A 15,352-nucleotide genomic window follows, 5' to 3' on the forward strand; every position below is an offset into this window, starting at 1 on the left:
ACTGTGTACTATTCCTTTAGGCCATTAGTGACTGTATATATGTGTAATAGTAGTGTTGTGTTGGTTTAGTTATTACTGCTGAGATTGGCTTTGTGTATGATTTAAAAGGCCTTTGATAAATGTGTATATATTTTTGATATACAACTTACAGAGTAATTTGTAGTTTCATTTACGGTGTGTGCTCATTGTGGGCTTTTGATCACCCTCACCCCTCCTGAGACCTAGTCTTCACTGCCGTCAGTGCTACCTTGATTGGTCTGGCTTGTCCTGAAGGTTACCCTGTTGCAAGAAACTAGGCTGGCCTTCTGATCCTCTGTCCACCAGCTAAGAGTTCAGAAATCCATTTTAACAAATTGGTGTACAGCGGTGGGATAGGATCGAAGGTACCCAGTGTTGTGCAATGGTATATGTACTCAGATTACACCTACCCAGGACACCGCGATATTAGTAGTAATATAACAGTAAAGGCTAACGACCTATCTTAAAACATGGAAACAATAACCAACATAACCTTGAACTCTTCCAAGTCAAACATTGAGAATGATGTGTACTGAGAGAGGCTTGCCTGCTCATGCTACAAAGAGTGAAATGATCCAAATGCTCATGGATTGGCAAGAGGTGCAACTCAATGAAAATACCTCAGATTAAAGTGCACAAGGTGGTGGCGCTGCTCTCACTGACAGATCGGTCGCTGATCCATGGGGCCCAGGAGGACAGGGATGATGTGTTGTCCCAAGTTTCCTCTTCCAGCTCTGATGCCATGCTTGAATTCAAGAAGCAAGAACTGCTGTTTAAGCAGAAGGAGCTCCAGTTCAACATGGCAAAGCTGAAAGTTGAGCAGGCAGAAAAACAGAAGGACAGGGATCACCAGTTGGAACTGGTAGAGATTCAGGTTTAACAAATGCATCCTCCCAGGGATCTGGACATGGGTCTGGGTCCTCCTCTCAACCACAGTTTACTAAAGATATGCTCAGTGTATATGATGAGAAGAATGACATTATGGACTGGTTGACTGCATCTGAGTATGCATGCGAAGTTCAAGAGGTTGTGGATGCTGACAAGATTGCATGGTTGCTCAGTCGTTTCCCCCATTCTGGCTGCAGTGCCATTGTGGATAGGTCTAAGGCTGAAAGAGTAGACGTTGCGTAATTAAAGCAACATTTTAAAGTTTGGGAAGACTCCTGCCCAATACTTAAAAAGATTCAGAGAGTACAAAAAGAAAGTAGGTAACACTTGGGTGTCCTATGCTACAGATTCCTCGAACAACTTGACTGAATGGGTTGAAGGCTATGAGGTCTCCAGCTTTGAGGGTATGATATGTTTAGCCATTCTTGAACATATTTTTGCATCTTGTTCCCGAGCTTCAGCAGCACTTGGCTGATTCAAATGAGTTCGAGCCTAAGAAGCTGGCCATTGCAGCAGATTTATGGGTGTCACACAGTGTCCCATAAAGGACAAAACTACGCCTGGAAAGCAGGCGGAAGGGGAAAAAATACACACAAATATAAAGAGCATGGGGTATCTGATAAAAACTTCCCCCTAAAAGAGCCACAAAAAGAAATTCAAGGGTAAGTCTCAAGAACATGTTCAGGGTAGTGGGTGGTATACACCCAGACAGAACTCTGGTTATAGTAAACATCCCTATGCCCCAAGACCCAGTGGATCCTGTGTGGCTTGTGGAGCAAACGACCATGTGAAGGTAGACCCCAGATGTAAGGTCAAAACCTTGGGGGTCCACTCTGAATCTCTGCCTTCCCCTCCTATGAGGAAGAGATCACAGGGGGATCATTCTCCTCAGATGCCTTCCCCAGTGGGATAGAATCAGAGGTAATACTAGTTTCCCTGGGTTCCTGGGAGTTTAAAATCTCAGAGGCTTATGCTAGCATTCCAGGTAACACCAAGCACTACTTTAAGGACAGTGTGCTCTTCAATGGAGTAGATACTCCTGTCTTTAGGGATAGTTCGGCCAGCAGAACTGTGGTGGATTCCACATTGGTAAATCCAGAGGAACTTGCCAGAGATCCTTTGATGCCCACCGAGCTAGCTGATGACACCCTCTCAAGTTCCCAGTAATGCCTGTAAATCTTACTATTAATGGTATTATGGTTAGGATTCCAGTGAGCATACAGAGGCAAGTCCCAGGTAAGGTCTGGCTGGGGAACGATCTCAGAGACTTGGATCTTGTGGGGGACACAAAGGAGAAACCATGCACAGGGTCACAAACAAGGGCTGCATTGGCCAACACCAAAGCCAAGCCAAAGGGGAAACCCAAGGCTAAAGGAGTCAAGAAAGACAAGAGAGGGGGAAAAACATCCCCCTAACTCACCTACCACTGAGGTGGAGTTTGTTGGCCAAACACCTGAACCTGACGAGGAAGAGGTGTTGCATGAAATTCTTAATCCACATGACCATCCTTAACTCCAAAGTGTATTGGTGGAAAGTGTTCCTAATAGGGTTGAGTTCAGTAATGGCCAACTTGAGTGCCCATCTTTGGAAGGCCTAAGGAGACATGCCTGCTTCCAGCTTGAGGGGGAACCTCCTGGGATGCACAGGAGGTATTAGGAAGGTGGACCCCTCTACCATGAGCCAACAGAGTCTACAGAAGGAAACCATAGGAGGTTGGTGGTTCCCCTTCATGTAAGGCCCTTCCTCTTGACGCTGGCGCATGAAGTCCCCCTGGCTGGTTACCTGGGCATCAAGAGAACCAAGCAAAGGTTAGCCATGTACTTCTAATGGCCCAAGATGGGGGACCAAGTAGAAGGTACAGCAGGAGTTGTGCCACATGCCAGTTATCTGGAAAAGGTGGCACAACAATCCAAGCTCCTTTGGCACCACTCCCAGTTGTGGAGGTACCATTTCAAAGGGTAAGGATTGACATAGTTGGTCCCCTTGACCCTCAAACAATAGTTTTATCCTGGTGCTGGTCTACCATGCCACCAGGAATCCAGAGGCCATCCCATTGAAAACTAACTGCCAAGTAAGTTGCAAAAGATGTGTTTGGCATATTCACTAGGGTTGGCTTCTCTAAAGAAGTTGTGTCTGATGGGGGCAGCAACTTTATGTCCAAGTATTTGCAAGCCATGTGGAAGGAGTGTTGGGTTACCCATACGTTTTCCTCAGCATATCACCCCCAAACCAATGGCTTCAACAGAAGCCACAGAAGCATGATTGGGACTCTGGAAGGGCCCCAGAGGAGAACACTGGATCTCCTTTGACCAGGCTTGTTGTTTGGCTACAGAGAGGTACCTCAAGAGGGGGGTTGGCTTTATCGCCTATGAACTTCTTTTTGGTCACCCTGTAAGGGGACCCTTGGCTATAGTCAAGGAGAGCAGGAGATGCCTACTCCCCCCAGGCTATTGAGAAATTGAAGGCTGGGCAAGCTCTGGTCTGGTCAGGTGAAACACTGATTTGACCAAAAGGCATCCCTGATCAGCAAGTACTGATAATGTACCCTAGAAGACCGAGAGCTTTACAGGATAAATGGTCAGGCCCTTACACAGTGGTGGGAGTCACTGGGGGAGGTTAACTATTTAGTGAACCTTGGAAGGGCTGGACAGGTTTCAAAAGTGTTACATGTTAATAGGCTGAAGGCTTTCATCCCAAGAGCTGAAATAGCTGCACTGCTATTGGCTTCAGATGTAGAGGAGGAAGAGTCAGAACCTCTTCCTGATCTTTTCCAGGACAATTCGTCAGAAAGCTCCATTGAGGGTGTCAAAGGCGCCCCTCACCTGACTTCTGTTCAACAAGAGGTGAGAAGTTTGCTGAGGCAATTCTCCCCCTTGCTTTCCCTAGCTCCTGGTTTGACACTTGGTGCAAACATGATAATGACACAGGAGATAGCGTACCTACCAAACGTAGGGGATACAGGGTGTCAGATGAGGTGAGCTCTTGCACCAAGACAGAGGTCAACAAGTTATTAGATCTTGGGGTGATTGATCCCTCTAGTAGTCTTTGGTCCAGTCCTGTGGTTCCGGTTCAAAAAGCAGGTTCCTCTGAGTCGAGGTTCTGTGTGGATTACAGGGCTCTGAATGCTGTCGCCAAGACAGATGCACACCCCTTAGCTAGAACTGATGAGCTGGTGGATACTTTGAGTGCCTTCAAGTACCTCAGCACATTTGACCTCACTGCAGTCCATTGGCAAATAGCCCTAGCAGAACATGCCAAGGAGATGACCACATTCTCAACTCCAGAAGGCCTTTACTAATTCAGGATAATGCCATTTGGATTGAAAAATGCACCTGCCAATTTTCAGAGGCTTGTGAATCATGTCCTTAATGGGTTAGATGAATTCTGTCTAGCATATCTGGATTATATAGCAGATTTGAGTGCCACCTGGGAGGAACATGTGAAACACCTTAGAATTGTGTTGCAGGCTCTTCAGAAGGCCCACTTGACTATAAAGGCCAGTAAATGCCAGATTGGTCAAGGTTCAGTGGTCTACCTTGGGCATGAAGTAGGTGGGAGGAAGCAGCCTCTACCCAGTAAAGTACAAGCAGTACAACACTGGACTACCCCCAGTACACAGACCCAAGTGAGAGCCTTTTTAGGTCTTGCAGGGTACTCTAGAAACTGTATGGCAGACTATAGCACCATAGCTGCTCTCAACTCCAAAGAAGCCCAAGAAAGTCTCTTGGTGTGAGGATTGTGGGAAGGCATTCAATGGCTTAAATGACTCCTTGTGCAGGCCCCTGTTCTCAGGGCCCCGATTACCAAAGACCTTTTATTCAGTAGGAAACCTGTGTCTTTAAAGATCCAGGGTGCCATGCATTAGACTACATTGCCACTGTGGCAGGGAGAAACTCCTGCCACCCACTCAAGACCCTAAAGTAACCATGCCACTCACCCTACTTAAACAAGTAATAACAAACATGCCCAAAACCCTTCGGGAGATGCTACTCTAGATTTTATTCTGCATTCTGAAACTTTAATCTTGGAATTATAATGAAGAAATCCAGTACAGAAACAAAAGAAAAGAAAAAACCAGGTATGGACTTTTATTTCCCTAATGGAATGGAGCATTTTGGCATTTATGTAACATGATCACAGCTTCTCCACACTGTCTGGGAGGATTCCACATACTTGCCTCTTAACAAAAAGACTCCACGGTTTTCCTGAGCTAACTCCACCCTCCCCATTTGTGCTCATTCAGTTAACAGGAAACAGATTCCAAGCTTCTTGTCTTTAGTTTCTCTCTCCCAAGCTGCTCCTCCAGTACAGATTGAGGTTACTAAAGGGTGTGAACAAGTTTGGCAGAAGACAGGGCATGCTCCTTAGGAAGCTCTATTGTGCACCAAAGGGCGACAGTGATGAAACCGTACAGTTTCCGTTACACTAGGGAAACAATGGCCCATCAACTGGCGGTACTAACAGTTCAACTATTGCTAATCAACATCGCAATCTCTGGACATGGGGAAAACCCAGATAACCCAATTTTCAGCAATTGAGACCAGATTTAGTAGTGGTGATTGATGTTCACCTCGGTCATTAGGTTTCCTGGCCTGCGCCGACATCTCCTCACCCACTGAGATCATGAGATCATTACTGACAGTTCTTGATCATTTAAACAAACTATGAGCATTCAATTAAAGACCCCAGCAGTTGCTGGAAGATACAGTTAACGCATCAGCAATGTACCGTATAACTAAATTCATTCCAGATCTTTAACTCGCCAATGTCCCCAGGATTCAATAAAACAATGAAATCCTGCTGAATTTGTTGTGGCAGGGTTATTGGGAGAGGTGAACAAACCTTAGTATGCATTTGATGCATTTAGATCAAGTAGTACTGTGGCACACCAATTCCAAGAATCGGAGCATGCAAAAATAAACGCGGCATGAGATTTAGTAGCCATTGGACATCAATCTTGCTAACAGAGATATTGTGAAAGGACCTGCCAAATACTTATGTATTGGCAAAAATGTTTTCGTTTTTATAAATTTAAATACACGTAACTAGTCTCAGCTGAAGCAGTAGTTTATGCCAAATCAAAACTCACTGAACCAACTATCCCCCCAAACCCATATGTGGAAACAAAATTGAATCTAGGGGTTAATAGCAAATGGATGGATGTAGAACGGAGTCCTACTAGCTTTAGGAGACAAATCTAGACCAAGTAGTTTGGGGCATTGCAGAAAAAGTTTGGGTGTGCTAGATTAAGCTGGTGAGATAGCTCAGCGACTTAAGCACTCACCGCAGAGATTTGTGTATTATGTAGGTCACACAGACTTCTGGCAAGCCAGACCACATCTTTCCTTCTTCCGAGATTGATAAAAAAAAAAACTAAAAAAAAAATAAGTGTACCAATTTCAGGTGGATACTAAAATAGAAGATTGGTAGATTAAAGAGGATTCTGCCTCAGACAGGAGGCCAGTGTAATTCTGGCTCAGATAGGAGGCCAGTGTAATTAACCAGAATAGGCGAGGCATGCTCAATGGGGCCCGGGGCAGGGGGGTTGGCATACTACTATTCAGTAAAATGTTGAGACCATGGTCAGTGTTCTTGGGAGCACCAAATAGTGATCAGGCAGATATGTTCAACTGCTCCAATGAAGACCAGTTTTGATGCCAAACAAAGGATTGCATTGGCTAAAACATTACCTACGTGTTGGACGATGAAACAAGCGGAAGGAAATGGTCATATACATAAATATGGCATGTTTGAATGGGGAGCAAGCTGGCAGTTGGACTTGTGGGACATCAAAGCCTAACCAACAAACAGTAGAAATAAGTATTTGCTTACTTGTGAGATGGTGGACATCAGCGAGGAAGACGCAGAGCGATTCTCCCCTCCTATTGGTTCTGGCCTTCTTGAACAAGCCGCATTGGCAAAAGAAGGATACTGCCCAGAGCGATATGGTAATCTTGTTGCTAAAAGCGATACACCAGAAGACATAAGATTAGGGAGGTAATTTATTAAAACCATTTTGATTTGAGAAAATATATTTCAAATTCTACATGATAGCAATACATTTCATAACATGCTGTAAAAATACCAGTGTTTCTCTACACTTCCATCGTTGCAGCCCCATTACAAATCCTAGGTACATGCTCAGAGTGGGCAAACCCCAGCAGCTCGAACATTTTGCATGTAGGTGTTGCTCATGTAATGTGGAGAACCCGAAAAAAACAATTTTGGCGACTCCCCGCCCTGCTGATAGGCAGCTTGCGCCTCCACTACTGTAGCCACTAAATCCAAAGGACAAGCTCCTAAAAGCAGGAATGAAGAACAGAAGCGTAGTAGCACAAGCACTATTGCATCTCAACTCTCGTCATAAGAGTGTTGCGCATCAGTCACACCATCAGACAATTGGTAGACCCATTTGGTTGACAACTATAAACCCTATTAAACAATGGTGTGTGACTTGAAGACAACAAGTCCTCGTCAGAGATGGTGGATTGGCTGTGGCTGGATGTCTTGCAATTGTTTGCCTTAACGTGGAGCTGGTTCATTTTCAGTCGGCGCTCACAGAAGATGGGTCAGGCTGTGTAGGTGACAAGAGCAATGTATTCACTGTTGATGAAGAAAACTGAATTATATAAATGTCATCAGCAGTAAATGCTGCTATGTTCGAGACCAAGCAAACACTATGGCATACAATACTGGTACATTTATTGCATGAAAATAGTTTAATATGTTCAAAAGCATGAACTCAAGTGCAAAGATTTTTTATACAAATATAGTGTGTTTTTCCATTTCTGGACAAAAGCTAAAATAATGTGCCCAAAGGAGTGAAATTAAAATAAATCTAGCTCCACTTCCCCCGTGTGACTACTATTTACATCAATGCAACAGATCAGGTGAATGTATTGAAGATAGTCATGTACTGAAAATAACTAATTTACTCAATTATCCTTGGTGTAGGTGTCTAGATGTCCATCTAAGGACACCATGCAATATTTGTGATGAAGACTACGTTCTTGACAATTCTGGCGGTGGTGTGTTGAGCACAAGGGTTATTGCATTTTCTTCCTGGCTGTTGATCAGGCAATTTCATTTCCAACCACTGCATCAGTGCATTGTTGCACTCAACGTGCCTCATTCTGCTGGGTTCGCATTATTCCCACTCAGTTGAAAAGTATACATTTTTATCTTGAAATGTGGACCAGAAAACCATGCCAGCAGGTATTTGGCATCATTCATTTACGCTCCGCGTGGATGTACACAAAGTTGAGGAGCGCATTTGCGTTCTCCAAATTCAAACGTAAGTGATGCAAAATGGAAGGGGCCAGAGCATGCAGGGATACAAGAGGAAGGAGAGTTGGAGGCTGGTTGCGTTAGTTTGGATGGCATGCTAGCGGGGTGCCATCTGTTTATTCAGTTTGCAAACGTTTGGACTAAATGTCTCACTTTATTTATGTCCTTTCTTTATAATACTACTGAGTGTTTTATTTGATTATGAAATGTATAGGTGGTGGCTGCGAGTTGGATCCTGTAGCGTAACGCTGCAGCCCCCGGCTCCCAAGGACATACACCCCGACACCCCCATGAGCGCTCAAGACGATAAAGTCGGAGACCTACTTGCAAATCTCCATAGGGGGTTTACGGAGGAGGATATAAGTGAGGGTGCATGCGGGGGTTGTACCAAGGACCATGGGTACTGATTGGGCAGGTCAATTGGGGGTTGCAATTGCATCCCCTGGCAACTACTGAGTGACCCCCGACTCTGCCTCTGCGACCCCTGGGGTCTGCAGAGCCAGAGATCAACAGAATGTAAACAAGGATCTCAGACTGTCAAACTGGATATTAAATTATGCCTCCTATTGTAACGATTGTATGTATATTGGCCTACGCCAAGTTGCTTAAAACTGTACGCGAATAACTATACGGCAAGGTCTTGATCTTAGAAATTGATGCAAGCCGCCATCTTGAATCAAACCGCCATTTTAGGTTCTCTTGCTGTGTAAAAGTCACCCTGTACATCAAAATGGTGGACGATGCCATTCCGAACAGAATCTGGTCGACATGACCTCCGTACAGCTAATGTATAACTTGCCTGCAAGCCACTTGTTAGGGTCGTGAACTGAGACCTTGTCCTGCTGTTGACCTGCATGTAAATGGATTACCTGTATCAACGGAACTGATCTATGCGCATACTGATGTATGTATTAGAAGATTGACCTGGCAGAGACCCTAGACCAGTAATAAATTCATGGAATGGTTAACCCGCGAAGGGGTTGGACAACAGGCTGGAGAAATGTATAAAAGTCTGAATGTCCCAATGTACAGTCTCTCACTGAATACATCGAACCCCGTTGAAGTTTGTTGTGTTGTACTGAGGGCCGATAGCTATCTGACCTGTCATTGACTTTGTCATTGCGTGACCTTAAAATAAAGTACTTTGTATGTTCCTTTGTAAACAGTGTTTGGTGAGTTTCCTTTGGGTTTCCCGGCCTCATATTATTTTCCTCTTTTCACAGTTGGCGCCCGAATAGGTACCCTCAAGATTGATGCTGGACCATTGAAGGTTGACGCATGCCATCAGACCGGGATCGGACGGTGTGATACTACGGGCCCGACTGAACGAGACGCAACACCTCTACAGCGCTGCACGATCTGATCCTTGGACGATAGCCGTGCGGTCTGAGACGGCATCTTGACGAGGGTCCACTTTTGAGGCGGGCAGATTTGCCGAAATCACCAAACACAAGGTAAAAATTTGTTAGGTAAGTTCTTTGATAAACCGTACGGTCCTCCTTAGGTTTGGTCAGGTGAGTCGTGACCCGACTCTGACAATTTGAATTTGGCGCATTGTATCTGCAGACACAATTATTGACCAGGTAACACCAAGTTTTTGAGAAATGCCTGGGAAATTGTCTAGCTGCTTTAGGGCATTATTACGCAGCAATCGACAATCTTTGGAATTTAGCCGCCCGGCACCACAGCAGGGGTCGCCGGCGTTTACTATGTATTGTAAACATGGCATTGGAAGTGTAGTATTTAATGATATTTGGCACAGACAAACCAGACATGCCTCCGAACTTCAGTGGCCAATCAAAGGTAGTTTTGAGATCCCTCGTATTGAATGCTTAGAGTCGGTCTTGTTAAAGAAAAAAGCCAGACCCGCAGCATTTGATGTTCTACAGAATTGGAAAAAAGAAGTGTTGCAACAGCTTAAGAGTAGGGAAAAACATGCGCGCCGTCATAAAACGAACGCTGAAAAGGTGTTGTTATATGATCATGACAAACAGTCTGAGTCAGTTAAGAATACGGATAGGGCTTTCTCAGTCGGTATTCAGAAAAACTATCCTTCTAAAGACCTTCATGGTTCTGACGAGTTTCTCGACAAATTGTTAAACGAGCGAAGGTCTGGTGCATCTGCACCACCTCCGTACGATCCTCTTCCTGTTGCTTTGCCTCTTCCTGCTGTTATTCCTGCTCTCCCTGCTCAACCTGTTGCTCCTATTATTCCGGCTGTTCCTCCGCCTGCTCTACTACCTCTTGCCATTGCACCATTAATAACACCTCCATTGAATCTGCCTGCACCTCCACTCCCGAGTGGTTCTGTACCGACTAAAGTTGATCGGGGTGCGGGGTCGAAGGTCGTTACTCGTAATACTGTCCCTACAGATAAAAAGCAGGATTTGTTTGCATGGGCTAAGCATTGTATGGAGAGAGATGATCGAGCTAATGTTTTTGCCACACTGTCTAATATGGATAATTTTCCTGAGAACATTTTTTTTATTGAAGGTTTAGGGATTCATTTATGCGTAATGTGGGGTAAATTAAATAATGTGGATCTCCCACAGGGGCTGAGGGATCTGAATACTTTAGCACTATCAAGAGATACTGTGGAGAAAGTACATGAGCATGTCGAGAGGTTGTTTGAGTATAGGAGAGATTTGGAGAAGTTACGAAATGAGGATGACGAAGAGGAGAGTATGTATGTACAGAAACGATTTCTTCGGTGTCGTAAATGGGCATCTGAGGAAGCACAAATTTGTACAAAAGATGCGATTAGATGGATTTCGGATTTATCGATAACTCTGGTTGAGGTATATGACACATATAGTCAATATACGCCAGAAATGCAGAGGAAGGTGATTCAGGTAATGGTAGAGTACCTGCAGGATGAATGTGTGAGGAAGAAGGTTAGTTGTCCCACAGAGTTACTGGGTATTTATAAGAGAGCTTTTTCACTTGACACTTCTTCGACTGCTTTAGCGCTCGACTTAGCTCTGTTGCTTAGCAAGCGTTTGGAGTTGCCTATATCTCAGTTGCCTATGAGAGAGGTACCTCTGACATTTGTCCCAAAAGTTGAGATTGCCGCTAATGCTGCAGCAGGTATAGCTGCTGTGGACATTCCTGCACATTATGTATCACAGTTTGTTCACGTCCCGTTTTCGCGACAGGAAGTGAACACTATTAGGCAATCTATTCCCAACATTAGGAAAAATCAGACAGGATTCTATAAAGAGATAGAGTCCGTCTTGCAGTCCTCAGTGTTCACCCTAGGCGATATTGACTTGTTATTCCCTGTACTCCTGCCCGTAGATTTGTGGAAGCAGGTTAGAACAATAGATGATGCACCTGGGTTGGTAGATACGTGGGCTAATATAACTAGGCTTGACGGGGAAAGGATAGCTGGTGAGAGACCGCCTCAGGTGATACTCACTTTGCCTGACAGAATCATTGCGAAATTAAAAACCATAATTCCCGAAAAAAGAATTAGGGACAAGTTTACGGCCTGTGTCCAGGGAAAATCTGAGGGTGCCACCGAGTTCTTTAATCGGTTCGAACAAGTATTCTCGGACTTCAGTGGACAGGATTTAGGCACAGAATCTGGGAAAAGGTTATTTGTGGACAAATTTGTGCGTGGACTGCTGCCTGACATCCAGTCACAGATTATGTCTTCCGAGAGCGCTTGGCAGGCGAAATCCCAATCAGAAGTACTGCACATGGCTCAGTACTACAAGAACCATGTCAATAATGAAAAAGATAGAGTAGAAAAGAGAAAAGGAGACTTAAAGACTAAAGTATTGTTACAACAAATTGTTAGAGGCCCCAGAGGGGGTAGTTCGCAGATTAGAGGTCAGTATGTTCCACAAGGGAATGTGCCCTTGGGTCCTATGAACGTTAACCAGTGTGCCTATTGTCACCAGGAGGGTCATTGGCGTGTACAATGCCCAGTCCTTCGACAGAAGTCGAATAACACATTTGGGAGTATGGGTAGATGACCCAGAGGTTGCCCCAGGGTGGGGGCCCTGGTAGAGATCAGTTTTCGCAGGATCCTCAGCAACCTTTTTCACAGGACAATCAGACTTAGAGTGTGGATACTAGAAACATATTCGATCACCCTTCTGCTGCTTACCTCTCTGAGGAGCTTCCTTCTGATGATATTCTGTTTCGTTAGGATTGCCTGATGCAGGGTTTGGAACCTACACCTATTCCCGTTAGTCAGAAAGGTCCCTACGTTGAAATGGTAGTGGGAAATAGGAAACATCAGTTCTTGATAGACACTGGAGCACAGAAGTGCTCCATTGATCATTCTCGGGTTCCAAACATTCCACTGTCAAGGCAAACCAATGTCTCCGTAGGGTTTTCTGGCACACCAGTCATTTGTCCGGTTTCTTCGCCGGTACCCATTTCTTTGGGTCCCTTTACGGACCATTGTCCCTTTCTTTTGACTTTGAATTGTGGAGAGAATTTGTTGGGGTTGAATCTGAAGGAATTAAATGCGGTAATTCATTGTTCATCTGATGGAGTGCGTTTGACGATTTCACCACAGCAGTTTTCTGTTTCACAATTTTTGACTAGAACTTTGCCACCAGAATTCAGTAATGTCCCGGAGTGTTTGTGGGCGGCTGACAATGATGTTGTTGTTCTACAGATTGAGCCTGTTAGAATAGTCTTGAAACTTGGTATTAAGCTGCCACGTATTCCGCAGTATAACATCTCGGTTGAAGGTGAGCGAGCTTTGAAGAGCATTGTTTCCGATTTTGTGCATCGTGGAGTGATTGAGAAGATTACAGGAAGTTTGAGCAATAGTCCGATCCTACCCATGTACAAAAAAGGCGATAATGCTATTCCGTTTCGTTTTATAATTGATTTGCGTGCCATTAATAGAGTTGTCGCTCCACAATTTCCAATTGTGCCTGATGCGACGACGATATTAACTATGATTCCCGCTACGGCTACTTACTTTAGTGTTGTGGACCTGAAGAATGCTTTCTTCAGTATTCCTATACACAAAGACAGTAGATATTTGTTCGCGTTCACCTTAGGGGGACGCTCGTTCACATTTACTCGTGCACCTCAAGGTTACACCGAGTCCTAGCATTTATAGTAGGGCCTTGAAAGAACAGCTTGATACTCTTGAATTACACCCCACTTGATCGCTGCTTCAGTACGTTGACGACTTGCTTTTAGCAGCAGATTCTGAGAGCTCTTGTAAAAAGGGCACTGTATTGTTGCTCATCCATCTAGCTAAGCATGGTCACAAAGCTTTGCTTAAAAAGTTTCAATGTTGTTGCCAGGAGGTCGCCTATTTAGGCTACCGCCTGACAAAGGAGGGAAGAAGATTGACACCTGAAAGAATAAAACACATTTCTGGCATGTCTTTCCCAAATACACAGAAGGAAGTCAGAGCCTTAATAGGTATGGCTTCTTACTGTAGGTTATGGATCCCAAACTTTTCACTAGTGATAAAACCGATGTTGCTTTGACAAAGAAGGCCATTTCTTCGTCATTGCCATGGAAATCGGAACATCAACAATCATTTGAGCTTCTCAAGACTGCATTATGCTCTGCACCGGTTTTGGGTACACCAAATTACAGCAAGGCCTTTGTGTTGTTTACGCATGAATGTGATGGATGTGCTTTTGCTGTATTAACGCAGGAACATAGAGGGAAGAATAGGCCATGCAGTTACTACTCTTCCGCCCTTGATCCTGTCGCATGCGCTTTGCAAAGATGTTGGCGAGCTGTCGCTGATGCTGCCACGTCTGTAAAACAGAGTGAGGGAATGGTCCTAGGCCATGATCTAACCCTGATGGTGCCTCACTCTGTAGATGTTCTATTGAACAAAACTCAAACGCAACACCTCACTTTCGCAAGATTGACGAGATATGAATTAATTTTGTTTGCTCCCCACATACAAATTAGGAGGTGTTGTGTTCTTAATCCGGCTGAACTCCTACCTTTCCCGCAAAATATTGTTTGCGGTGATGAGTCACATGACTGCCTGTATACTACTGAACAAGAAACGAAGGACAGAATTGATCTTAAGGACACTCCTTTGGATAATGCGCAAGGGGAGCTATTTTGTGATGGCTCCTGTTTAAACTTCCGGATTGTACATCCACAGCTGCTTATGCAGTCACTAAATTGAGCACGGTTGTAGAGACCAAGCAAATTACACATAACTCTGCGCAGGCCGCAGAGATTATAGCATTAACCCCAGCTTGTGAGCTTTCCGAAGGGCTAAGAGTATATATATATACTGACAGTCAGTATGCTTTTGGGGTGGCTCACAACTTTGGGAGACTTTGGTCAGAGAGAGGGTTTCTAAATTCACATGGGAGCAATATTCAGCATGGCCCCCTGATAGTACAATTGCTCTCGGAGCCTGCGCTCCCTAGTCAGTTCGCGATCATGAAATGCGCAGCGCATCGAAAGATCACAGACGATGTAGGGAAAGGGAATGCTTTCGCTGATCAGATAGCCAGACAAACTGCCACAGATCTTTGCACAGAAATGTATGCTCTAAGAGAAACTAGGGATGTCTATGTAATGGACGAGGATATTGGGTCTGTGCGGGATATCCAAGCTGATGCCACAATGGAAGAATCTAAGAAATGGGCTGAAGGCTTGGGGAAATTAGATGACGGGTGTTGGGTGGACACAGTTGAAGGGAAATGGTTACTTCCTAATGCCTACATAGTCATGATGGTTACCATGGCACACGGTCCCACACGTGTGTGCTCAACAGATTACGAAAATATTAGAGAAAGTCTGGGTAAATGATAAGATTTCGAAAATTGCTCAGCATTATGTCCAGAATTGCATGATTTGCCTACAGCACAATGTGGGGAAGGGGACGTGAACTCCAAGGGGTAGCTTTGGGCCTCCTTCTGTCCCGTTTGAAGTGATTCATTTTGATTTTATTGAGATGGAGCGGTGCAATAATTTAAAATATGTCCTTGTGGTCATTTGTGCCTTCAGTAAATGGGTTGAGGCTTTCCCCGTCAAAGATGCTACAGCGATGACCACTGCAAAAATTATGATAAAGGAGTACTTCCCGCGGTTTGGGTTGCCAGAGTCATCTGGTCGGACAATGGTCCACATTTTGTTGCTGCTGTAATTTTACAGATATGTACGGCACTACGTATTGATAAGCGATTTCATTCGGCTAGAC

The 15,352-nt window shown here is 44.6% G+C and overlaps 1 protein-coding gene across 3 annotated transcripts in view; it reads right to left on the bottom strand.

Annotated features, from left to right (window-relative positions):
* Window positions 1-15,352, bottom strand: part of LOC138569637 (fibroblast growth factor receptor substrate 2-like) — a 385,144-nt gene that overhangs the window by 26,818 nt on the left and 342,974 nt on the right. For all 3 annotated transcript variants that reach the window (XM_069647780.1, XM_069647779.1, XM_069647782.1), the window contains exon 5: window positions 6,739-6,866. In XM_069647780.1, the coding sequence (XP_069503881.1) occupies window positions 6,739-6,866 (128 nt within the window). The remainder of the gene's footprint in view (window positions 1-6,738; window positions 6,867-15,352) is intronic.

Source organism: Ambystoma mexicanum, chromosome 2q (genome assembly GCF_040938575.1).
Source record: "Ambystoma mexicanum isolate Mex_15411 chromosome 2q, UKY_AmexF1_1, whole genome shotgun sequence".
NCBI lineage: Eukaryota > Metazoa > Chordata > Amphibia > Caudata > Ambystomatidae > Ambystoma > Ambystoma mexicanum.